General features: G+C 44.8%; 1 protein-coding gene across 1 annotated transcript in view; it reads right to left on the bottom strand.

The window, feature by feature from the left end:
• Window positions 1–26,655, bottom strand: part of RAVER2 (ribonucleoprotein, PTB binding 2) — a 130,626-nt gene that overhangs the window by 46,733 nt on the left and 57,238 nt on the right. Inside the window, exons 5-6 of the mRNA XM_030205895.1 lie at window positions 21,397–21,523; window positions 15,478–15,560 (exon numbers count right to left, since the gene is read on the bottom strand). Coding sequence (XP_030061755.1) covers window positions 15,478–15,560; window positions 21,397–21,523 — 210 coding nt within the window. The remainder of the gene's footprint in view (window positions 1–15,477; window positions 15,561–21,396; window positions 21,524–26,655) is intronic.

Raw genomic sequence — 26,655 nt, 5'->3', positions numbered from 1 at the left:
CAAGGCTTTTGATATCCAAAATACTACTTTTTCAGTGGCAGATCCCCTTTTTTGGCACGTTAAATGCAGTACGATTATTTAGTACTCAGGAAACAGTTAAAGACCTGCCTCTTACCTAGAGTTTGAAAATATGTAGAAGGTGAAATTGTGTAGTAGTTTAGGTGTGAGCTGACATTTTATTATTTAGTTTTAGGGAACACTGGATCCGAGATATAAAGCAATGGGCGAACAAACACCCGCACTGAAACCATTTCTGCAATGCTCAGTCAGTAAAACCAGGCTAAGCCCATGGTAATGCTTTCAGCATTGACACCTCAGTTATGAGACTGATAAATTTACATATCAAATGCTTAGCTCAGGACTTCTTTAACAAAGCCGCGCTAGCGATTCCCACGTGGCAAATGAGAGGAAGACCATAGGAATTGAACAGGCTTCCTCTCCTTTTCCAAACTGAGAATCAGTAGTGTGGTTTTATAAAAGAAGCCCTCAATGTGTTAAGTGAATCAAACATGTTACCACCGTTTGTTGTCTTTATGGAAGTCTGAAGCTATAACAGACATACTACTACTACTGCGCATTTCCATAGTGCTTCCAAGTGTATTCAATACTTACCATTTATTGAAGACAAATAAAACAATTACGTTTTCATCTCTTCTTCAGTACGTTATCCAAATATTTAAAATAAATTATTAAAAAAAAAAAGATCTCCCAAGTCCTGCTTGGCTTAACTGTACTGAAGGATGCAGTACCAATCAGAATCAGTTGGGGGGGGGGGGGGGGGGGGGGAGGGGGTCAATATTCAGCAGCATGACAACTGGCTAAATTTATCCAGATAGCTAACTGAATATTCAATGAATTTAACCATTTAAGACTGACTCCTAAGTATAACTAGCTATTATTATCCAAATAAACTTATCTGCATAGGTTTAGAAAAAATATTTTGGTAGCCTGACTTATCTAGTTAAGTATAACCAGACAATACATTTAAACTACAACTGAGGCCCTGCAATTCCTCAAGCACTAACCAAAGATAACCAAATAGATTTTGTTCAGCTAACAAGCTGAAAGGGCAAAATGTATGCACTCAGTGGTGGAGGGGGGGGGGGGATTTTTAAGATGTGTCCAGTAAATCCTGAAGATACCCAAACATCTAAATTTTTAATAAACTTTTTCCTGAGTATATTGGTTCTTTTTAAATCCAGCCAACAAATTCCCCAACTTTTCTTCAACAGCCAGAGTTGACTTAATACACTTTTTATAGCCTCTGGCTAGAATGCATGGACATCCTGGGTTTGCTTGCTCTTGGGAATAGCAGTAGCTATAGCCTTTACAGATCTTGGTGCTGTGAGCCACCTCCTCAGCCAGCAGTCTTTTTGTCAAGAAAACTTGCTTAGGAAAGAGTAGAGCTGATACAGGAACTGCAGGCAGGTGACTCACAGCACCACAGTCCAATAAGGCTATAGACAAGCTCAAGGCACGCTGCGCACATCAGTCAGAAGAGATCAGCTCTGAATGGAAAGCTACATGGATAGAGCACTTAGAAGGACCAAATACCTCCAGCATGGTGCAGGCAAGATTTTTTGAGTTGCTTAGCTACATATTAAAAACAAAACATTGATACATTCAAGCACAAATGCATATTAGAAAATAAGATTATACAAAGAAAATTTAATTATCTTTAAAAAAAAATTCTAGTTCACATCACAAGGATCAACCATTAAACTGGTGGAGTAGAATAAAAAACAAAAACAATACAAGCTAACAAAATTATTAAATCTTCTATATCGGAGTCAAGTGACACTATGGCTGCGGGACGACATTAGTCCGGGCTCCTCCGGCTACCCAACTTAATCCCCTAAGTCAACGCAGCATCAGACCTCGGAAAATTTCATTTTCTGACTCATAAAAACGAGCATAACAAAGCTGGGCTCCGTTTGAGGCAAAAATCATACACATGGCGGCGAGGGTGACACACAAGAAGACGAGAGGCAGAGTACTGGAGGAAAAAATGGCAGCGCCCGCAAGTCCAGTGGCCCTCACGATCTCATCAGCCTGGGTCACAGAAATCAAGTCAAAAATGACGGTAGTGTTGGAAGAGCTCCTGGAAAGGCGATTATCACCTATCGATTCCAAGCTCGAAAGACTACAAAATCAGGTAAGTGATCTGTCCAAAGAATGTGCGGTGTTCCAGTCAAGAACAAGTGCAGTGGAAGACCAGGTAACTGTTGTTGAAGAGGCCCAGGGAACTATGCACAAAAAGATATTAATACTAGAAGCTAAGATAGAAGACCTAGAAAATAGATCACGTAGAAACAATTTACGCTTGGTGGGTCTCCCTGAAACTATTCTGGACAGAAACCTGGTGGGCTTCCTAGAACAGTGGTTTGTCAAGGAGCTCCACCTACTGGATCTTAGAGGGCCATTACGAATTGAATGAGCTCACAGGCTGGGGCTGAAGCAATCAGTGTCACTGAAGCCCAGAGTGGTCATTCTCCAAGTGCTGAATTTTAACCATAAACAGGGGGGTTTGGACAGATTCCTGAGGGAAAAGTCCATTGAACATTATTAATTTTTTTTTTTTTTTTTTTTTTTGGGGGGGGGGGGGGGGAGGAGGTTGCCAGGTTCTTGAAGCCTGGATTGGCCACTGTCGGAGACAGGATGCTGGGCTTGATGGACCCTTGGTCTTTTCCCAGTATGGCGGTGCTTATGTACTTATGTACTATCAGGCAATATTGCAGGCGATCTGTAGGGGAAAAGTGCTGCACTATGAAAACCAAAAAGTGCTTTGCTTTCAGGACTATTCTGCTGGAGTGGCGGCACAGAGAAGGGTGTTCGCTCCCATCTGCTCAAAACTTTTTGCTTTGAAAGTAAAATTTGCGCTGATTTACCACGCCATTCTCAAAGTCACGCATAATGGCTCAGTCAGATCGTATACCACAGCGGAGGCGGAGAAGGAATTCCTCACCTGACTGGAGGGAGCTGCAGCAGAAAGCACAGGGAACTCTGGTTGAAAGCCTGGGCTGAAAGTGTATTTATTGGCTGTGGATCAGGCTAACGGCGGGAAGTCAGTGAGGTGCTGAAGCTAAGGAGTCGGTATGATTTTGTAAGAGATGGAATGAGATAAATTTATTCAAAGCTCAATTGAGCTGTGGACAGTTTGAAGCGAAGTCCTTTTTTTTTTTTGTCTTGTCGCTTCTCCTGACCCTCTATACTGAGGGAGCAGAGAAGAAATTACATTGATGGAAAGACTATGAGAATTAAGACAGTTAAATCTGGTTTTCCTGGTATGTTTTGGATTGGGATATATTTGTTATTACAAGGGCAATAGGGAGTCTACCTTTTTATGGTTAAGGGGCCAATTGAGGGGTGTGGAAGCGAGGACTTTTTTTTTTTTCTCCCGTTGGCCTCCTTTACATTCAGGACCAGCAGAGACTCTTGGGACGCTGACGGAGAGATGGCTGGCAGATGGAAGGCATAGTATTGAGGAGCCTGCAAGAGTCATGCTGGTGACGGGAGCCTTCCTACCGTCGCAGAACTGAGACTTGATTGTGGTTTGATGCTGCTTTAATTGTTTACAACATGTTTAAGGGGGAAGTTGGGGTGGTGTTAAAATGTGACTATTCCTTTGGGAGGAATGTTACAATCGGGGAGGGTAGAGGTATGGGAAGGGAAGGGGGGAACGAAGGGGGGGGGGCAAGGGAGCTGGACAGTGGGGTTTATAGGTTGGCGCAACAATTGAAGCTGGTGGGAGAAGTACATTGGACTGACAGAGCTAGAGACTGGGAAGATGTTGGGGTCTGGTGGCTGGGACGTCCCTGCCCAAGCTATAATTGGGTAACCATTGGTAATGAGGCCTTGATCGGTATATTATCATGGTGAAACTGGTAACTTGGAATGTGGGTGGGATTAGCTCACTAGTAAAGAGAACAAAAATTTTACAACATTTAAATAGGCACAATATTGGCATTGCCCTACTACAGAAGACCCATCTGAACAAGCTGGAGCATGCTAAGCTGAAGACTTGGTGGGTGGGGGAGTGTGTGGCAGCGGCAGCCCAGGTCAAAAAATGGGGAGTAGCCATTCTGTTTAGGAAAGGGGTGACGGAGAGTGTACAGACCCTGGCAGCGGATTCAGAGGAGAGTTACATTCTGGTCAAGGCGGTGAACAATCGCCGTGTGGTGTTTATTTGTAATATAAATACGCGCCAAACCAGTATGATAAAAATTTTACCGAAAGGTGCTAGATAGGCTGGTTTCACTAGACTCCTCTTCTTTGGTGGTGGGGGGAGATTTTAATGCTGTTTGGGACCCAGGGGTAGATAAATCTAAGCAGACACCTTCCACTTCATATCATACTAACAAAGAGTTATTACAGATAAGCCATTTGTTGGATCTCGTTGATATATGGAGGGAGCTGCCCCCTTCTGATAGGGATTACACTCACTTATTGAGGGTGCAAGGAACCCAAGCATGCATAGATTATCTGCTGGTATCGCGAAAAGAGTTCGGACAGGTGCAGAGAACAGAGATAGGGCCTTATGTCATCTCGGATCATGCTTGGGTGTGGATGGATTGGGTCTGTGGGCCCGCAGAAACGAGACGGCAGAGATAGATGCTTCCCTTAGATCTTTATAAAGACTCTGTCTTCCAAGAGTGGATTTTGGGCTGTTGGAGGAAATACAAGAGAGCTAATGCAGCAATGAGACACAACCGATATTACATTGGGAAATGGCGAAGGCAGTGCTTCGTGGGGAAATAATAAGCTACTACCACTATGTTGAGAGCGAGGGATAGGGAAATCTTGAGACTTGGGGCCCTTCTTCATCAGGCCTGGCAGAGATTTGGCATCTCTCATGCTGGTAGGCATCGACAACAGCTGCTGGACCTTCAGATGGCACTAAACATTCTTTTGCATCAACGGGCCCTTAAATCGCAGGCATATTTTAGATATATGTTGTACAAACACGGCAATAAGGCAGGTAGACTTCTGGCAAGGCTGGTCCGGTCTAAGGGAGCCCAGCAAAAAATAATCATCATCAGAGAGGAAACAGGTAACACTGTCCACACAGATGAGGCCATAAGCAAGGTATTCCATAAATTCTATAGTAAGCTATATGCCACGTCCCCAAATGCAGGGTTACCTAGGGAACTTTATTTAGATACCCTATTCTTACCAGCCCTAGAGCCTCAGGCAAGAGAACTATTGAAAACATTGATCACAGAGGATGAGGTAGCTCTCGCAATTAATGGTAGCTGCCTGATTAAGACACCTGGGGAAGATGGGTTCCGATCGGAATTTTATAAGGTTATGGGCACAGACATCATACCCCCTCTGACTAATATTTTAAATAAGATTGTAGAATAGCAGTTTTTGCCATTCTCTATGGAAATGGTGCAGATAATTGTATTGCCTAAGCCAGGAAGAGAGACCCCACACGGCCCGCGTCATACCACCCTGTATCACTGTTAAACTTTGAGGTCAAGCTGTTAACAAAGGTAATGGCTAACCGCCTAGCGAGGGTTTTGCCTGATCTTCTTAATGATTCGCAGGTGGGGTTTGTGGCCAAGAATCTTCGGAAAATACTAACAACATTGGAATATAGACGGCAAAAGGGCCTTAAGTCATTGCAGATTAGTTTTGATGCCAAAAAGGCTTTTGACAAAGTACACTGGGATTTCCTCTTTGCCTCTGACAGCGTATGGGTTTTCTGGACGATTTGTTTCGGTTATTAAGGCATTATACTCAACACCACAGGCAAAGGTATTAATCAATGGCAAGGAGTCCCGTTCATTTCCTGTTCTTCGTGGGACCAGGCAGGGCTGCCCCCCTATCACCTCTTCTCATTGTTTTATCCCTGGACCCTCTGCTGAGGGATATTATGGCAAACCCCGACATTCAAGGGATTCAGATTGGGTCTCATTGTTTTAAAGGTAGCAGCATTCGCAGATGACTTGCTAGTACACATTGGAAATCCGGAAAGGTCCCTGCCAGCGTTATTGGATACTTTTCGAGAGTATGGGGATTATGCAGGTTTTTGTTTAAATTTGGAGAAATCGGAGGCGCTGCCACCTTCCCAGCAGGTACAGCAAGATTGGGGACCTGGGTTCCCCTTACACTGAGCGGAGGCCTCGTTTCAATACCTGGCGATTCGATTATCAACGGAGCCTAGGAAACTTTACCGTCTTAACATATCTGCTCTGTTGGAGGGTACTTGGTTTCAATTGAGTAGATGGAAAGATTTGCCGCTGTCGCTGATGGGTAGGGTGAGTTTGATACAGATGGTTCAGTTCCCACGCTGGCTTTAAGTGTTACAGACTTTGCCTCTGCAGATTTTGCAGAAGGACTTGAACACTTTGTATAGTCTAGTAAGCCGTTTTTGTTGGGCAAATAAAAAACCTAAGCTTAAAATAGCCACTATGCTGGGGTCGTGGAGACAGGGAGGGATAGGGCTCCCTAATTAAAAAAAATATAACTACGTGTGTCTAATGCGCCATCTGGGTGACTGGTTTGGGCAATCACAAACATATACGCCTGTGGAGATGGAGTGCTCGTTTTATGCTCCCAATAATTTTTACTTTTTGTTACACCAAGATCACCTGAAACTACCAGGTCACCTGAAGGAGTATGCTGTTGGGACCCCTGCAAGATGCGTGGCGAATCTTGGTGGGGAAATTGGAAGGGGATGCACGTAACTCGTATCAGATTCCCATCAGGGGTAATAGTGACTTTAGCCCGGGATTTGATAATCCCACATTCAGACACTGGGAGCAGTGAGGTATTAGTAGATTAGAACATCTGAGAACATTAGAGGGGGAGCTCATATCTTTTGAGTTGCAACCTAGGATAGAATCCTCTTGGAGCAATCGGTATGCGTACACGCAAATTAAGGTGAAATTAGATCTTACCTGCTAATTTTCTTTCCTCTAGACCCTCCAGACCGGTCAAGACGCGTGGGTTATGTCCTCCTACCAGCAGAGGGAGACTGAGAAAACACTAAGCTTTTGAAGCCTGTATATATAACCTGTGCAGAACCTCCACTAGCCAGTATACCCCTGACAAAGCAGAGAAACAAAAAACACTAACAACAACTAGCAACCCTGTACGTGGTCACAGTAAACTGCAAAAACAAGAAACATCTTCCGCTTGCTCTTACGGAAACATGTTCCTTTGCCTTTGATAAAACAGTTGGGCTTCTACAGGTGGACTATCAAAGAAGAGCCCCACCTGTCCCGGACTCCTATCACAAAACAGAAATAAACAGTCTGCAATTAGAGAAACAACAATTTACAGCAGCCAAGAATTATCCAACAAATACACCTCCTGGCCTCCAATACAGACAGGGCGGGCTCTTGACCGGTCTGGAGGGTCTAGAGGAAAGAAAATTAGCAGGTAAGATCTAATTTCACCTTCCTCAGCGACCCTCCAGACCGGTCAAGACGCGTGGGACGTACCAGAGCAGTAACTAACTTATGGGAGGGACCTACTAAGGCCAGAGGTCAAAACTGCTGCCCCAAAGCGCACCTCGTCCTTTGCATGCACAGGAATCCTATAATGCTTCACAAAGGAATGCAACGAAAACCAAACCGCAGCCCGACAAATATCTAACAGAGAAATCATACTATTCTCCGCCCACGAGGCTGCCATTCCCCTAGTGGAATGAGCAGACCAGCCCCTAGGCACCACAGGACCCTTCACCAAGTAAGCAGATGCAACCGCCTCCTTCAACCACCGTGCTATGGTCACCTTAGGAGCCGCTGCACCCTTCTTTGGGCCACCATGAAGAACGAACAGTCAGAGGCTCTGAAGTCCTGAGTTCCAGAGAGATAACAACTCAAAACTCTCCTGACATCCAGCTTGGCAATACCACGCTGCTCCGAATCTCCAGCCATATCACCCAACACTGGCAGAGAGATGACCTGATTAACATGGAACTCGGAAACCACCTTGGGCAAAAAAGGAAAGCACCGTCCGCAACGAAACCTTTCCCTCAGAAAGGACAAAAATGGTTCCCTAAAAGACAAAGCCTGAAGCTCTGAAACACTCCGTGCTGAAGTAATCGCCACCAACAAGACCGCCTTTAAAGATAAATCCTTACAAGATGCCGATACCAGAGGCACAAACGGAAGCCTGATCAAAGCATCCAAAACTAGCTTCAAATCCCATGGAGGCACCATCCGTCACTGAGGCGGACGCAACAACTTAACACCCTTCAAAAAACGCACTACCTCAGGCACAGACGCGAAGGACTTTCACTGAAGCTTCCCACGAAAACATGACAAAGCTGCCACCTGAACCTTCAGTGTAGACAAGGCCAGACCTCTATCAACACCATCGTGCAAAAATTCCAAAACTTCCGCCACCGAAGAGTGAAACGGCCGAACTCGATGGTCTTCACACCAGTGCTCAAAGATTCTCCAAACCCGGACATACACCAAGGAAGTGGATCGTCTACGGCAACTCAACATCGTAGCAAAGCCACTGGACGAAAGCCCCTTCTTCTTCAACTTGTGCCGCTCAAGAGCTAAACCATAAGCGAAAACCGAGCCGGATCCGGCATGATTATCGGGCCTTGACACAGAACTGATCCCAACAAAGGCAGGGCCGCCGCCCCTGCCAACCGCACCAGGTCTCCATACCATGGTCGACGCTGCCAATCCGAAGCTACCAGAATCACCCGACCGGAGTGATGTTCGATGCGCTATATTACTCGACCGACTAACAGCCACAGAGGAAACACATACAGTCACTCCCGAAGCCAAGGCAACAGAAGAGTGTCGATTTCCTCCGCTCAAGGGTCTCTTCAGTGATCACCGAAAGTCCCCCGACCGACACAACTCACTGGAACACTGACCGAAGAAAAGACCACTCTCTGGGATCTAGAGTGTGCCTGCTGAGATAATCTGCATCTTTGTGACCTACCCCGGCCACATGCGCTGCCAAGAGAGCCTGAAGATGAGTTCAACTGCGCCGCCAAGGCTCTTTGTTCCCCCCTTGACGGTTGACATATGCTACTGCCATGGCATTGTCACAGAGCACTCGGACTGCCTTGTGGCGAACCACCGACGTCAAGGCCTGGCGCGCCACCCGAATGGTCCGAGTTTCCAGCCGGTTGATGGACCACTCTGCTTCTGCCCGAGACCACCGGCCTTGAGCTACCTGACTGAGACAATGTGCCCCCCAACCTTGCAGACTGGCATCCGTGACCATTACCAGCCCCTGTGGGGACTCCAACGGCATTCCTTTCCCAAATTGCGCGGACTGAGCCACCAGCGGAGACTGAGACGAGGGGCCACCGACAGCGACAACACATTTCCAAGTCCTGCGACAGAGGGGACCAACGACTGAGCAGAGCTGACTGTACCTGACGCATGTGCGTCCTGGCCCACGGAACTACCTCTATGGTCGCCGCCATCAGGCCCAGGACCTGACGATAAGTACGGGCCATCGGCGCCTTCTCTGCAAGGAACCGACGAATCGGACCCTGTAACTTGGAACCAAAAGGCTGCACAAAGGAAAGTGAAGATAAGCTTCCGTCAAATCCAGGGAAGTGAGAAACTCTCCTTTCCTGACCGCACCAGTGACCGACCGCAACGTCTCCATCCGGAAAGAGGGCACCTTGAGTGCCGCATTGACCCTTTTGAGATCTAAAATGGGACGAAAAGTGTCCTCTTTCTTGTGGACCACAAAATAGATCAAATAGCACCCTGAGCGTTGCTGATCTGAAGGAACAGGAACCACGGCTCCCAACGCGAGCAGCCACCGCAGAGTGTCCCTCACTGCTGCCCTCTTGCTCCAAGACCGACAGAGGGATTCCAGAAACACTTCGGGAGAACAGCTTTCGAATTCCAGCGCACATCCGCCTCGAAACACCTTGAGAACCCACTGATCTGACCTGATTTGGGCCCAACTCTGGTAAAACAGACTCAGCCGAGCCCCAACATGCACCAGAGCCTGAGCCCGCACACCTTCATTGGGAATTGTGGCCTGAATACTAACCTCCCGCGGAAAAGCCACGCCCTCCGCGACGACTCTCACGAAAGAACTGTGTGCGCTGGAAAAACCGACCCCTAGAGGTCCTACTACTATTAAACATTTCTATAGCACTACTAGACTTATGCAGCGCTGTACAAATTAACATGAAAAGACAGTCCCTGCTCAACAGAGCTTACAATCTAAATTGGACAAACAGACAGCTAGGGGTAGGTCCCACTCGATCTGCCCGGCCTATACCGCTGAGCCTCCCTAAACCGTCCCAGAGAGGAACTAGTTCTGGCCCCTGCCTTGAACCGAAAATCTGGAAGCCATAGAACCCTGGTATCACTAAGACCTCACACTAACTTGTCCAAATCTTCTCCAAAGAGCAAAGCTCCCTTAAGTGGCAGAGACCCACAACCATAGCCATATTTTTTGTCTGAAGTAGGCAACAAATCATAAAAGCCTCAGACAAAAAGGATGAACCCATGTCCAAGTCGGCTAACTCCTGACCCCCAGAAGAACCAACATCTACCGAATCATCCAGGAGCTTCTCGGCCCAACGAAAACATGCCCGAGCTACCAGACCCCCACAAACCGAGGCCTGCAGGGCTAGAGCCGACAAAACAAAACTACGCTTGAGAAAAGATCCCAACTTCCTATCCTGAGGATCACGGAGGGCCGTTCCTCCATCAACCGGGATAGCCGTAGCTATAATTACTGCCGTCACTACTGCATCTACCGTGGGAGCCTTAAAGGAATCCCTATCGTCCTGAGGGAGGGGATAAAGCCTTGCCATTGCCTTTGCCACCTTACACGGCAAATCCCATTCCTGACAAATCATCTCCCGGAGATCCTTGTTCATAGGGAAGGATCACGCCTGACGCTGAATGCCCTTCACCAACGGATCCTGGACAGTTTCCCCCAAAGCCACCTCAGGACCAAACTGAAGGGTGGACGACACCTGATCTATGAGTTCTGACAGCTCATCTCTATGGAAAATCCGCACTACTGAAGGATCCTCTCCAGGAATCCAACAATCCTGCTCCTGAGAGCCGTCAATTCCATCTGACTCCCCCAGATCACTAAGCGCAGCTTCTGCAGCTACATGAGAAAAACATTGCCTGTCCTCTGACCACTCTAACCGTGGTCTCTCAGCCAAGACGGAAATAGCCCCCTCTTCCAATTGGGGGGGGGGAGGGGGGGTCCCGATCTCCAGGCCTGATACCGCGTCCAGACAAAATCTGGAGGAAAGCCCACCATTCCTGGACCGTCATTAGGCCCTTTTGTGCCAAAAACGGAGGCCGCAGGCCCAAAACCAGCCGGCTCCACGGGCCGCGTCAGACTCAAGATGGCGGCTGTTCCCGCCGAAACTGTTCCCGCTGACAGCGGCCCTGCCTACGCTCCCGCTGACCCGGAGACTCCCGACACCATCGATCCCTCCGCGGTCAAGTCGGGGGGTGCCGCAGCCACCTTTATAGGTGCACCGCAAAGCTACACTGAGCGCCCGGCGCCTCTACCCCTCGCCACGAGCACGCGCGACATCGGAGGAGCTGGGCCGCCATAAACCACGAGGGAAGGGAAAGCTGTTCCGCAAACGCGCCAAACCAAAAACTCACTCACACTGCAAAAGCACTGGAGAAAGCGCTGCTCTCTCGTTCCAGCAAGGAATCAAAACCCCCGTTCGGTCCGCTGAAAATAAAGAAATAAATGCCCTTAAAGGCACAGTACTCCAACTCTGGCAGCTGGAAATTGTAAGGCACTCAAGGCTACAATACTGAGAAAGCAGCCGAGGCACAAAGCTGCCAAGCAAAACGAAATAGAATAACTGACCTTAAAGGCACAGTACTCTAATTCTGGCATCTGGAAATTGTAAGGCACTCAAGGCTACAATACTGAGAAAGCAGCCGAGGCACAAAGCTGGCAAGCAAAATGAAATAGAATAACTGACCTTAAAGGCATCTTACTCTAACTCTGGCATCTGGAAATTGTAAGGCACTCAAGGCTACAATACTGAGAAAGCAGCCGAGGCACAAAGCTGCCAAGCAAACAGAAATAGAGAGCAGCACAGGGGGAGGGACCCAAACATAGGTGTAACACCCCAGGGGGAAAAACTGGGCCCCACCAGACCCAGGGCCCCAAAGCACTTTTTTCTTTTTTTTTTTTTTTACACACACACGTACAGGGTACTGCAACAGAATAAAGTTTGGAAGGAAAAAATCCTACGACCCAATGACAAACTACCTCACCAGATTATTGGAGACTGCACAGGCTGTCAACTGCTACCTCTGCTGAGACTGAGAAAATACTGGCTAGTGGAGGTTCTGCACAGGTTATATATACAGGCTTCAAAAGCTTAGTGTTTTCTCAGTCTCCCTCTGCTGGTAGGAGGACATAACCCACGCGTCTTGACCGGTCTGGAGGGTCGCTGAGGAAACATTATGTTTCTACTTTGAATGGGCTGGCTCTAGGGAATCAGTTGGGAGCTAGGATTAGGGAATTCTTTCAGGAGGTAGCAGATCGAGGACTGTCTGTGTCACAACTTCGTAGAGCTTTGGAAAGGGAAGATCTTGATAAGGACTTTTCCTTAGTGAGGAATAAATGGAAGGAGGACTCGGGGGTGCCTTTGGAGTCCTGGGATGTTGCTGCTATGATCCGAAGCCTACCACAGCTGGCTGCGGATGTGAGACTTAGAGAATGTGGGTATAGGGTGGTAATAAGAGCATATATGACAAAATCCCAATTGGCACACAGGGGGTACAGGAGACGCCAGGTGTCTTAAATGTGGTCATTCTAGTCATACTTTATTCCCTGCCTTTTGGGCGTGTCCTGGAGTTCAACGTTTTTGGAAGAAAGTGAGAAGGGTTTTATCTCGCTTAGTAGATCAGGAGATTAGTGGGTCAGTAAAACAATTTTTGCTGGATGTATGGGGAACATATCTTCCAATCAGGGGCGTAGCCACGGGTGGGCCTGGGCGGGCTCAGGCCCACCCCACAACGGTGCACCCAATGGGCCTTCTTTCCCCTCCCTCTCTCCCCTTCCATCTGTCAGGCAGCACCAGCCTAACTCTACAGCAAAGCTGCACGGCACCGGGTCCGTCAGCATGCTGCCGCTACGCTCCTACCTTGTCATCTTTTGGCAGAGGTGTTAGTTCTGCTGCTTCTGCAGCGGATCCACGTGATGCCAGGGCTGTCTGTACGCTGCTGTGACTGCTTCCTCTGCGCTAGTCCCACCTCACCTTCTCTGATACTCTTTCTGAAGAGGCGGGACCAGCGCAGAGGAAGCAGTCGCAGCAGCGTACAGAGAGAAAGCCCTGGCACCGTGTGGATCCGCTGCAGATTTAGCAGCAGAACACATCTGCCAAAAGATGACAAGGTAGGAGTGTAGCGGCAGCATGCTGATGGACCCGGTACCGTGCAGCTTTGTTATAGAGTTAGGTTGGCGCTGCCCGGCGGAGATGGAAGGGGAGGGAGGGAGGGGAAAGAAGGCCTGCAGCGTGCCGACGGTCGGGTGGCTGGGAGGTGGAAGAGAAAAAAAGCCCTTCAGCATGCCGGTAAGTGGTGCCTGGGGGAAAGGATCAGCAGGTGGGGGGGGGGGGGGAGAGAAATATCCGCAGCATGCCAGTGGTGACTGGGGAAAGGGCAGGGAAAAACCTGCAGCGGTGGTTTGGGGGGTCGGGGCAGTGGCGTAGCCAGACAGCCAATTTTTGGCAGAGGGGGGAGAGAGAAAATTTTATGCCCACCCACTTTGTGCTCAGGCCCACCCAAAATTGGCTGTCTGGCTACGCCACTGCTTCCAATGTCCAGATGGGCTATCCTGTCATGTCATAAATTATGTTTAGTGGCTAAGAAAGTCATACTACAATACTGGACTTCACCGGAATCCCCGGAGTACTGGCACTGGAGGAATCAAGTGCATCTTTTGGCCTCTTGGGAGGCCAGAGAGGTTAAAGGGTCCCCTAGGAGGAGGAAGCTTTTTCTGCAGGTTTGGAATCCATACATACAAAACTCGGGGCCCAGGGGTCGTAGTCTTCTAGTGAACACGTTGTAGGGGAGATGGGTGAATATCAGCTAAGGATGCACAAATTTTTGGCCTAAGTTAGCAGTATTAGATATTTCCAGCTTTTGGGGGGGGGGGGGGGGGGGGGGGGGGGGATAGACATGTTATGTTATTGTAAATCCGGGGGCTACAAGAATTATAACCCTGGGTGAGCTAATAAGCTAAGAGGGAGGAAGGGGGGGCTAATTGAAAACTGAATGGATAGTGAGACCTAAAACCAGTGTGAAGTTTTGCTATGAGCAAAGTTTGGTTGTTACTATTACAGTTTCAACATGTTATTTGTGTTCTTTTTGATGCCATTAATAAAAAATATTGAAACATAAATCTTCTATATCAACAAAAAGAGATAAACAAAACCAAGGGCTCTGTTTACTAAGCCGTGTTTGCATTTTAGTGTGCACTAAAAATTAGCTTGCACCAACACTAAAAACGCCCATAAGAATATATGGGCATTCTAGTGTTTAGCGCGCGCTAAAAAAACACTAGCACATCTTAGTAAACAGGGCCCTAAGAATTTTCTTTTCATTCTTCTCCACCAGAAAAGGACCCCAAAAAACGTAGCTGTTATTTCTATGATTGACAAACAAAATAAAACATGGAAAAGAAAATAAGATGATACCTTTTTTATTGGACATAACTTAATACATTTCTTGATTAGCTTTCGAAGGTCGCCCTTCTTCCTCAGATCGGAAATAAGCAAATGTGCTAGCTGACAGTGTATGTAAGTGAAAACATTCAAGCATTACTATGACAGTCTGACAGGGTGGGAGGATGGGGGTGGGTAGGAGGTATGCATGGGGACATCAAAGCATATCATTGATATTCTAACAGGATGGGTGTGGATAGGTGAGGGGAGGGTGATCAACAGAGACATACAGCTTTATGGTTTATAATGGGCTAGGAACCCCAGATCCTTGTTAAGTCCTTTCTGTTGGGTGTTAAAATATTCAATCATTCTGACTTCAAAGGTCTAACGTTCTTGTATGGTTTTAAAGTTACCTTTCAGGAGTCTCACTGTGAAGTCACTGGTACAGTGTCCTGGTCCTGTAAAATGTTGACCAACAGGCGTGGGAACCCTACTGGCACCAGTATTGTTCATGCGATGTCTATGTAAATTGAATCTTGTCTTAAGCATCTGGCCTGTTTCTCCAATATAGCATCCTTCGTTACATTTTTTACACTGAATGATATATACGAAAGCTAATCAAGAAATGTATTAAGTTATGTCCAATAAAAAAGGTATCATCTTATTTTCTTTTCCATGTTTTATTTTGTTTGATTTCTATTGATAACCTTAAGAGTGGACTAACATGGCTACCACACTCCTCTACTTATGATTGACAAGACACTTGCAGGGAAATTTAAGAAAAAAAAGTTAAATAAAGAATTAAAGTACCATACATGTTATTATCGGTCACCAATCATGCCAAATAATCACTTGTTTACCTGCTGGACTTTATTCAGTTGTAAAAAGGCGGGGTTGACTGCTGGATTTACAAAGCGAGGTAACCCAGGGGACATTGCTAGAACTGGGCCAAACAAGAAATGTTAATTAATGCATTTATTGTGCAAACAATTATGATTATTTTCATAAGCAATGCTGCTATTCTTTTTATTTTTTTTAAGGAACACACTAACAGCCCTGCTTCCAAACGCTCAGAAAACACTTAACACCCAAAGAAATGAAAAAAATGTTAGAGCCTGTTTTTAAAGAGGGAACAATACTGTAGGTATACTGGATTCCTGCTCTGGCCACAGCACAGCTGAACTGTCCAACTCTAAGGTAGCCAGCTGTGTGTGTGTGGGGGGGGGGGGGGGGGTGCACTATAGGGAACAGCGCCAGGAAACACCAGCAGGAACAGCAAATCTAAATTACTGACCGATGCTCAGCACTAACAGCATGCAAATTATATGCATGCTGTTAACGTTGAGCACTGGACGTTAAAGGGGGAGCAATGTTCCTGGCACACGTCCACAAGCGCTGTGCAGTAGGCACAGATCTTGTGCGAATGACCAGTCAATGAGCACCAGAAATGCTGGGCTCAGCCTGTTCTGGCGTACAAACTGGGCAGGAAGGGTGCATGTAGAGGTGGTGTCATAATGGCTGGTAGGGTCTGCTCAGCAGCTGTGTTGGCTGAAGGGAGTATGAGGGGAACTATAGGATGAAAGGGAGATGAGACCCATAAGAAAGCAAATAGCAGGGCACTGTGTACCTCCCCTAGCTTTGGGAAAACTATCTGGCTTGCTGCCTGTCACGCGGAATGAAACATGAGGCAGCTGATACCATTTGGACAGTTTTCACACACTTTTGAGAGAGCTTCTGGTGAGTGCATTTCAGAAGCATGACTGCAGATGAGTATACAAGATGCAGAATTCAGGAGGTGAGGTTACCACCATCGACTAACCAGTGTCTCTGAGCCATCCCTCACCAGCTGCCCCCACCCCTCACCCTAACGCCTGCTCAGAAGCTCTCAGTAGTTTTTTAGCCATTAGTTCAGGGGGGGTTTGCGTGTTTCTTTCAGCACTGGAGGGAACCTCTAATGGCCTCATTTTAATACTAGCGAGCTCGCCTACATAGGACTTTCGGTCACTGCTTCCATGCACAGTAAAAGCAGCGCGATGTATTAGGCGCACAAAAACATTTCACTTACACTGGCTAAAACCAGTCTAAATGAAATGCTGCAAGCTCAGTTCGCTTTGAACATCTCCCCTCTAGTTTGCAGTTTTGCCACTTTTTTTTACATAATATTCTCCCCAAGAAAAAACTAATCCATAAGTAGCTTACTACATCTACTCTGTCCTCATTTTTAAATTATACTTGCAATATACAGCAATAATAATGTAAACAGCAGAGACTGAATGGGAATATGACGCCATAAAAGCGACTGCCTGAGTTTTCGTAGCATCGTGAGCCAGGGTCTCAATTTATAGTACCACATTAATACTGTTAAAAAGGACAAACACTGAAAGCCTCCTATAGGTTCATATGATGTGCTGTACAGGAAATAAGGATAAATTAGGCCTTACCTGCTAATTTGCTTTCCTTTACTCCCTCCGGACCGGCCCAGATAATCTCAGTCTCCACCTGCTGGAAGGCGTGCACAACCCATCAGTCACATTCTGGGCCGGTCCAGAGGGAGGCTAAGGAAAGGTGCTTTACCTTTGCTCCAGGGGCCTCTATCCTATCCAGTCCCTTCAGAACAAAACTACTACCATACTGGGTCAGACCAATGGTCCAGTATCCTGGTTCCAATAGTGGCCAATCCAGGTCACAAGTACCTAGCAGAATCCCAAAGAGTAGCAAGATTCAAGGGATATGCAGTGGCTTCCTCATATCTATCTTAATAGCAGACTATAGACTTTTCCTCCAGGAATTTGCCCAAACATTTTTTTTAAAACCCTGATATGCTAACTGCTGATACCACATCCTCTGGCAGTCAGTTCCAGAACTTTATTTGTTAAGTGAAAAAAAAAAAATAGTTCCCCTATTCGTATTATCAAGTAAACTTCATGGAGTATCCCCTATTGTTGATACTTTCTGAAAGTATAATAGATTCACATTTATTCATTCTACTCTACTCAAGATTTTATAGACCTCTTTCAGATCCCCCTCCCCATCAGCCATTTGTCTTCTCTAAGCTGAAGAGCCCTAAACCTCTTATGCCTATTCTCATATAAGGAGTTCCATCCCCTTAATAATTTTGGTCACCCTTCTTTGGAACTTTTCTAATTGCCCTATATCTTTTTTGAGATACATGACCAGAATTTCACGTAATATTCAAGTTTAGGTTGCATCACGGAACAATACAGACACATTACAATGTTCTTTGGCTTATTTTCTATCCCTTTCTAATAATCCCTAGCATTGTTTGCTTTTTTGGCCGTCACCTCACACTGCTCAGATTTCAACATATTGATTGCAATGACACCTAGATATTTTTCTTGGGTGGTGACTCCTAAGGTGGAACCTAACATCAAATAACTATGATTTGGATTCTTCTTCCCAATGTGCATCACTTTGCACCTGCCATTTGGATGCCCAGTCTTCGAATCTCCTAATGCCCTCCTGCAATTTCTCACAATCCACATGTGATTTAACAACTTTAAATTTGAAAGTGACACAAAACTATTCAAAACACCAGTCCCATTCCTGGGGAACTCCACTATTCACCTTCCTCTAGTGAGAGAAGCTATTTAACTATACTCTCTGTTTTTGGGTTTGTTTTTTTTTTAATATCTTTTAACCAGTTCCCAAGCCACAACAGAACATTGCCTCCTATCCCATGGCCTTTTTAATTTTTTTTTTAGGAGTCTCGCATGAGGAACTTTTGTAAAAGCTTTCTGACAATCTAGATACACTACAGCAACCGGCTTCACATTTATCCATATTTATTCAATCCTTCAAAGAAATGAAGCAAATTGGTGAGTCTCCATATTGATTTTGTCCTATTAAACCATGTTTTATCTAAGTGTTCAGTAAATGTATTAGTTTCTATCATTTTACTCAGCACCGAAGTCAGGCATATTGGTTTGTAACAGGGGCAGACTGACAGGGATCTGGGCAATAAGGATTATAGGCCCACCCCCTAGGTCCCACATCTCTCCCTCCTTCCCCCCTAGATCCTACATCTTTCTCCCCCTCTACAGATCCAACATCTTTCTTTCCCTTTCCTCCCAGATGCAACACCTCTCCCTCCCCCAGGAGTACCATCTCTGCTCCCTCCCCCACAACTGGATCCAACATCTCTGCCTCCCTCCCCCACAACTGAGTCCAACATCTCTTCCTGCCTGTCTCCCTTTCCCGGGTCCAACATCTCTCTCCCTCCAGAGGCCAATATCTCTTCCTCTCTCCTCAGATTCAGCTTTCACCACCCCTCCTCTGTGTTTTCCTCAAAAGTAATTAATTTCTGAATGGCCTCATGAACCGGAAAGGACCTAGGTGTCCACTTAATGCTAGTCATCTTAAGACTTGCTACTGCTGGAGCTGGGACCTTCAAGGACTCAATTTTAAGTACCTATAGAGCCCTGATGATGGAGGAAGGCAATTCCTCCTTACGAAAAAGCCTAACCACTGTAGAATCGTCTGCCTCACCCACCACGATTGCCACCTTCTTCCAGAAAGCGAATGATACATACCTGTAGCAGGTGTTCTCCGAGGACAGCAGGCTGATTGTTCTCACGACTGGGTTGACGTCCATACCTTTCTTAATAATACCCAACATTCTATTCGCTTTCCGAGCCGCAGCAGCACACTGAGCAGAAGGTTTCAGTGTATTATTGACGACAACACCTAGATCCCTTTCTTGGTCTGTACTCCTAACGCGGAACCTTGCATGACGTAGCTATGATTCGGGTTCTTTTTTCCCACATGCATCACCTTGCACTTGCTCACATTAAACGTCATCTGCCATTTAGCCGCCCAGTCTCCCAGTCTCGTAAGGTCCTTCTGTAATTTTTCACAATCCTGTTGCGAGTTAACGACTTTGAATAACTATCAAGCTCATTTTCAAAGCACTTAGCCTCCCAAAGTTCCATAGAAACCTATGGAACTTAGCCTCCCAAAGTGCTTTGAAAATATGCCTCTTTGTGTCATCAGCAAATTTAATTAGCTCGCTAGTTACTCCCATCTCTAAATCATTTATAAATATATTAAAAAGCAGCGGTCCTAGCACAGACCCCTGAGGAACCCCACTAACTACCCTTCTCCATTGTGAATACTGCCATTTAACCCTACTCTCTGTTTCCTCTCCTTCAACCAGTTTTTAATCCACAATAGGACTTTTCCTCCTAGCCCATGACCCTCCAATTTCCTCTGTAGCCTTTCATGAGGTACCTTGTCAAACGCCTTTTGACAATCCAGATACACAATATCAACCAGCTCCCCTTTGTCCACATGTTTGTTTACTCCTTCAAAGAAATGAAGTAAATCCTTCACTGAGGTTATAGTTCAGCCTTTCAGTAGGTGGAGTTAAACCTGCCATGTCAGAGGGGCAGGGCTCAGGCAAGGAGGAGGTTAAATTCCCTCAGCCAGAACAGTTCAGAGAGGTCCCAAAGCAAGAGGCTTCCCAGAGTGAGACCCCAAGGCAAGAGGTCTCTAGAAGGGAAGCCACGAGTGCAGAGGGTGGCAGGCAGGGCTGCAGTATCTCGTGACAGAGCAGGAGAGAATTGAGGTAGGACAAGTTTGTCTTACAACCTAGTAGACAATGTGATTTGGAAAGTCAGTGGAACGGTAGGGATTCTAGGAAAAGAAAGTAGCTGGGTCACCTGGTAGAGGGGTGACCAAGCATGTGCCATGGGCCTACAGGGGCAGGCCACGGGAGAGAGAGCTTGTGACTATAAGAAGAGACTCTGTACGTTTATATAATTCTGACCTGTAGAAAGAACAGGTTACACATTTCTCTGCATGTAAATACCTTTAACCCCTGACTAGCTGTATTTATTGAGGGCTCCATGCCAGGTCACAATACCACACAGCCACGAGACCACCAGTGGTACAGTAGGCCGGGGAAGGAGGAGAGAGGGAATCGGGGTGCTTCCCATTTGGGGGCCAGGCTGAGCACTAATGTCATTTTAGGTAAGCTGGTTTTGGCTAAAACTAAAAAAAAATAAAAAAAACCCACCAGCACAGTTTCAGTCTCCTTCTAAACAGGGGACACATCATGAAGTAGAATATTTAAAATAAATCTGAAGACATATTTTTAATGTACAATTAAGCTCTAGAATTCACTGAGAGAAAGCAGTTATAGCATACCTGGGTTTGAAAAAGGTTTGGAAATTTTGTTGGAAGAAAAGTCCATAAACCATTAAGGTAGACTAGGGGAAAGCTTATCCGTGGGGATAAGTAGATTGGGAGGAGGAGATATCCAGGTACTGCTGGACCTTGATTGGCAATTGGTTTAAACGGGACACTTGGCTTGATGGATCTTTAGTCTGATACAGTATAGCAATTCTTTTGTTCTCTACATGCTTATATAATTCCCTTATATGCAGTGCCATTTCTAATAGCACTATATATACATACATGTGTAAATCCACTTTTTATACATGAAACATTATCTTCCATAAGGACTGCCATATTGACTCAGATCAAAGGACCTATCAAGTGTCCAGTTTCCAACCATAACCAATCAAGGTCCACCAATACCAAGAAGATTGTAAAACCACACCCAAGGTTTCTAAATTTTCTCCATTATGTTTACCTAAACTTAGCCAGATATTCAGCCTGAAAAACAGCTGGTTATTTTGGGTTGAATATCTAACAATAACCGAGCATTTTACCTGTTCTAAAAGATTTTGAAGATTGGCCTCTCACACTTTCTGTCCCATTCAACCACTGAGTGGGTTTCCTGGGGCTTCATGGCTTACCTGGTTTACTCCCCTGCATCTGAAGTTGTGGCTGTAACAGCATCTGTAGCATGGCAGGATTACTAAAGCTTTTCATAATCTGGACTGCATTCGGCTCAGGAAGCAAACCTTTCTTACAGTTCTGCATCTTGAATCAAAAATATATATATATGTATATGTAACATTGCTGAAAGCACAGAAAATGGGAAGGAAGGCATTTTTTAAGGTTGTTTTTCTATTTATAGTTACTGCCTTCCCTAATGCAGCAAATTTTAAAGTTGAAGTTAATGCAGAAAAAAAAGAACAGTAAATACCCTTGTCTCTGTTGTACATTCTATGAGACAGTAGCTAAATAAACACAATATTTACAAGATTATGTGATCTTGTTTTTGGAAATCTGGATAAATATGAAATAAAAGGATTATGTGATCAGCACTGGGCTCTGGCCACATAAGCACTTTAAACAAATCTCAGCCCAGGAAATGTACACTGCTAATGACTTATACAGTCAATGCATCCAAACTTGCAGGGGACAGGGCTTAACGTTACTTGTAAAATACTGAATATTAAGCATCATACAATTAACTTAACTGTTCAACTCTGACCTCAGAAATAGCAAGCATAAAGTTATACTTTACTCCTGTCACATACCATCACACCAGCTGCTAATCCTCTCCTCCTTTCTCCTACCTCCTGGCCTGAGTTAATCCTCCTCCTCCATTACCTCTTTGAAGGGCCCTTTTACTAAGCCGCATAAGCACCTAAGTGCGCCCAATGCGTGCCAATTCCACCCAGCTACTTAGTGGCCCTTGTGGTAATTTCATTTGTGGCATGCATCCGCAATTTTCATTTTGCCGCATGTCCATTTTCGGCAAAAAAAAAAAAAAAAGGCATTTTTTGCAGGTACGCTGAAAAATGATTCTGTGTGCGTCCAAAACACGCGTCTACACTACTGCAGGTCATTTTTCAGCACACCTTAGTAAAAAGGACCCCTATGTCTCTGGTCTCTTTATTTTTCGTGATACAATTGCACCACCATGCCTTTTACATGTTTGGTGCTTTCCATACCAACAGCTTCTTGAATGGCTTGCTCTCAGACTAAAAGAGGGAAAATGTGTGCATCACGTCCACCTACATTGTAGCTATGACACAAACCAACCCCATCCTCCAGATCATCTTCCTTTGCAGTCTCCATCCCTTTCTTCATTCCCTCTCACTTGTCACTTTATCTCTTCTCCCATCTCTCTATTCCAACTAAACCTCTTCACGTTATCCCATAAATTTGTTTTCTGTCATCTCAGTGGAAGACCATCCTGCCACATGACACCTCCACTGGCTGTATTGGTATAAATGCTGCGATTGGAAACTGTGCTGTACCGACATTATAAGTTGCATCTTTATATACATAGCTGAACACTACCTGCATCAATTAAACTGTAAAAGCAGAAACAAACTGGGCTGTGTGTTGAACAACTTTTATGAGTAATGACTTGACTAATTCAAAAACATCTAAGATTTCTCTCCAAATACATAGTATACTATCTTCTTTGCAAAAAAAAAAAAAAAAATGGAAATACATTTTTGACACATTAAGTATAAAGATATAAGATATCTTATATAAGATATAGATCTCTCTTGGCTGTCAAATGACTACATAAATCAATAAATAATGAGGTCCAAATTTCAATTTGAAAGACAAGCAGATTCCAATTGAACTTTATACTTTTAGAAATGTAAACAAAGAGAGATTCTAAAACATCTCTAAAGCTTATATGCCTGGAACAAAAATGTACTCACTATGTACTCACCTTCTTTTTTTTTTTTTTTTTTTTTAATTGTTTTTATTAACATTTTCATATCAAACAAAAACCCTGGACAGCACATCACTCCAATCACAATCTTAATGTACTCTCACCTTCTACATCTCCATTATTAATCTGGTTTTGAAATTTGGAACTGAGAGGTACCCTAACAGTACAATAAGGAATTCACAGTTCAAACCTACTTTTTTCACAGATGCTCCTTGTGACCTTTGCAAGTTACTTCACCTTCCATTGCCAAGGGTACAAACTTAGGGACTCTTATCAAGCTGCACAAGTGGCTCCAACGTGACAATGCCAACAAAGGCCAATTCAAAGAGAATGGGCCTTATCGGCATTACTGCACCAGGGATCGCTAGCACGGTTTGATAAAAGAGGCCCTTAGATTGTAAGCCTTCGGCAGACAGGAGAATATCCACTGTACCAAAGTAACCTGTCTTGAGCTACCAATGAAAAGGCATGAGACAACAGAATTTTATATAGCAAATTCAATTTCAAGACAGTTATGCAGTTTTTGGCACCAACAAATTAAGAACCCCTTTAACTAAGCTGCAGGTAAAAAGGCCATAAAAAGACACAGCCATGTGGATAAGGTTGCTCTTATTGCATGGCCATGTGAGGGGGGGGGGAGCACTTACCACCACCCACTGAAGTGGTAGTAAGGGCTCTCGCGCCAACCCAGCAGTAACCAATCACCGCCAGGTAACCCCCTGCGGAAGTATTTTTTGAATATTTCCGCTAGCACAGGAAATGCCACTCACTGCGGGTGGAACTACTGCCGGTGCCAGTGTTGGGCTGGCATTAGCTCCAGATTGGTGTGCGGTGGGGCTTATCGCTGCTTAGTAAAGGGACCCTTAGATTACTGCAATGCTGTTTACCCAGGTGTTCTGAAAAAGAAAAAAAAATATTCAGAGTTTGATGTCACAAAAGGAAGCTCACAAATGACTGGCGATAATAACAGAACAGAAAGTGTCTCAGGTCTTTAAAAAAAAAAATCTTTATTAGTCAATGGATTTGTTTTCAGATATTAACTTTAGTTTCAGAATTTTATGGGGCACTGCAATAACATGTTGGAAGCGCATTTAATCCGGCATTTCCCCACTAGAAGTTTGAGGCCAAGTTTAAAAGCACGCCTTTGCCTCTCTTTGTAAAGTGTGTGAAACTTAAGAAACTAGTCGTATTCTTTGGAATGCTCTTCAATTTGTGTACAGAAATTAAAGTGGATGGTGAAAATCCAAATTATCCAACATTATAAGTAAACTAGCTAATTCATCGAAGGATCAATATGTTTCCCCCACCCCCCCTAAAAAATCTGGTCTCCTCCTCAACCTGAAATCATTTGCATACCATATAATTGTAGAGATGTACATTCATTATTGTGCATTTGATTTGTTAGTATGCCTTTAAAAATCTAGTGTGTTCTAAATTAATTTAAAACATGCTAACCTACAAATGAAAAAATTCACAACATATATCACTTCAAGATAAACTAGCTCACCAACTTCTGGTCTTGTTCCAGGACGGACAGAAAATATTTTTTGGCAATATAAGACACACAGTTTTCTTAAATTGCTGAACTATACTCAAAAACAGAAGGGCAACTTATCGAAACTTGGAGACCAAGGAAATAGTGCCCTGCTGGGGACATCTGTGGGCAAGAAACTTTAAGTCGCAGGAAGGGCTCCATGGAGGAAAACAAAATCTTCTCAAATTCTTCACAAGCTTGGATAGTAGAGGAGGAGTCAGAAGACTCAGGAGATGCAAGCGATTAGAATGCAAAGATAGAGGCAAGCAGGGACTCGGGTGGTGCGCCTCTTATTTGTGTTGGAACACCCAAGGTTGTACTACAGTTTTCCGGGAGAGACAGAGTGCCTTCAGATATTGCCCAACTGGGACTTTCAACTGTATGGACATAGTAATAGTGACAGACTCACAAGCTAAGGAGCAACAATAGGATGAACTCTTGATGTAGAATGGAGGTAACGAGAGAGTGGATGTGTGCGCAAGAGGGAGCGAATGCAGTAGCTGTTACAAGAGTGTGATAAGTGGGCGTGAGTGCTGGGGGGAGGGAGTGAGAGGGCGAGAGGACAGGAAGCCAATACAAGGATGGTGGAGGGTAGGGAGTTTACCCTCTTGTGGGGGGGGGGGGGGAAGGATACATGTTGGGGATAGAGGGTGTGGGTACTGCAATGGGGAGGGTGGAAGAGGGTGAGGGACAAAGGACATGTGCTTTGTGAGGAAATAGTATTCACTAAAAGTTAAGTTGCCTGTTTTTTGATATTTCTAATAAATTGGAAATGTTATAATCTACATACATTCTATAAGATTGAAAATGCTATGAATGATAGAATTAAAATTGAAAAATTATATTTAAAAAAATAGAGGTTTTTGAGACTAACAATGAGGCTGCTCAGAAGTAAAAACTCTGAAGGGGGACTACTTAAGTTACAACAAAATATGTTGGTTTTCTGAGCATCTGAAGTCTTTTCTTCCTAGTAACAGAAAAATATTTTGGTGAGCTAGTTTATCTTGAAGTGATATATATGTTGTGAATTTTTTCACTGTACAAGATATAAGCCAAGGATTTTGAGAATGAACTTACAAATGAATCCACACTGACAATGAGCAGACAATGAGCAGGCATTAAAAAAATGTATTACTGTAACCAAAAAAAAATAATAAAAATAAATCCGAAAACTGGGGGAAAACCTCAAACTAAACATTTTGGGGTTTTTTTGCCTTGTGCACATCCCTAGATAATTTGCCACCCCCTCTTGGCTTGAGCTTAGCACTCTCACTCATGCTCCCCCTTCCAGGACACAACCAATCTTCCTTTTACCCATTTTTCCTGTAAGTGGAGCAGCCAGTGATCCCACACCATTCTGGTTCCCATTTGTCTTCAGGTCCCATGGCTCTTGTGTATTTTACTGTAGCATTGCCAAAACCCACAGATACAAACATAAGCGTGCACAACCCACCCTGTTGGTCCCTGATGTATGTCATTTTGTTGGACCTAAGCTTAATAAAGATGACTTGGGTTTCAGGTGTTTTAAATTATTCCTTCTTTGATACCTATTATAGCACAACTTCTCAAATTTTTTTTCATCTGCATCCCCACTTTGAATTGTTAAAAATTCATATGACCTTGTCCTTACCTCTTTCCACCCATGCCTGTTCTCCAAGCCAGTATCAGCTGACAATGCTGCTGTAGGCTTCATCTCCCATCAAGCTTTCAAAGGCTAAATTACAGCATTCCGTCAGCCTGCATGGATCAATGACATTGCTGTCCAGGGTTTTTCTTTTGCAGTTGTGGTCATGACCCTAAATGAGAAATTTATGACCCCCATAAGAGGGTCATGACTCACAGTTTGAGAAACACTGCTATACAGACCTAGCTTCAGATTAAGGTCTACACAGCAGTGGATCCTACACTGTTTATTATAAATGTGTTCTTTTCATG

This window comes from Microcaecilia unicolor, chromosome 6, assembly GCF_901765095.1.
Source record: "Microcaecilia unicolor chromosome 6, aMicUni1.1, whole genome shotgun sequence".
NCBI classification, from domain to species: domain Eukaryota; kingdom Metazoa; phylum Chordata; class Amphibia; order Gymnophiona; family Siphonopidae; genus Microcaecilia; species Microcaecilia unicolor.
Note: the sequence above shows the minus strand (reverse complement) of the source record. Positions and strands in the feature narration are given on the sequence as shown.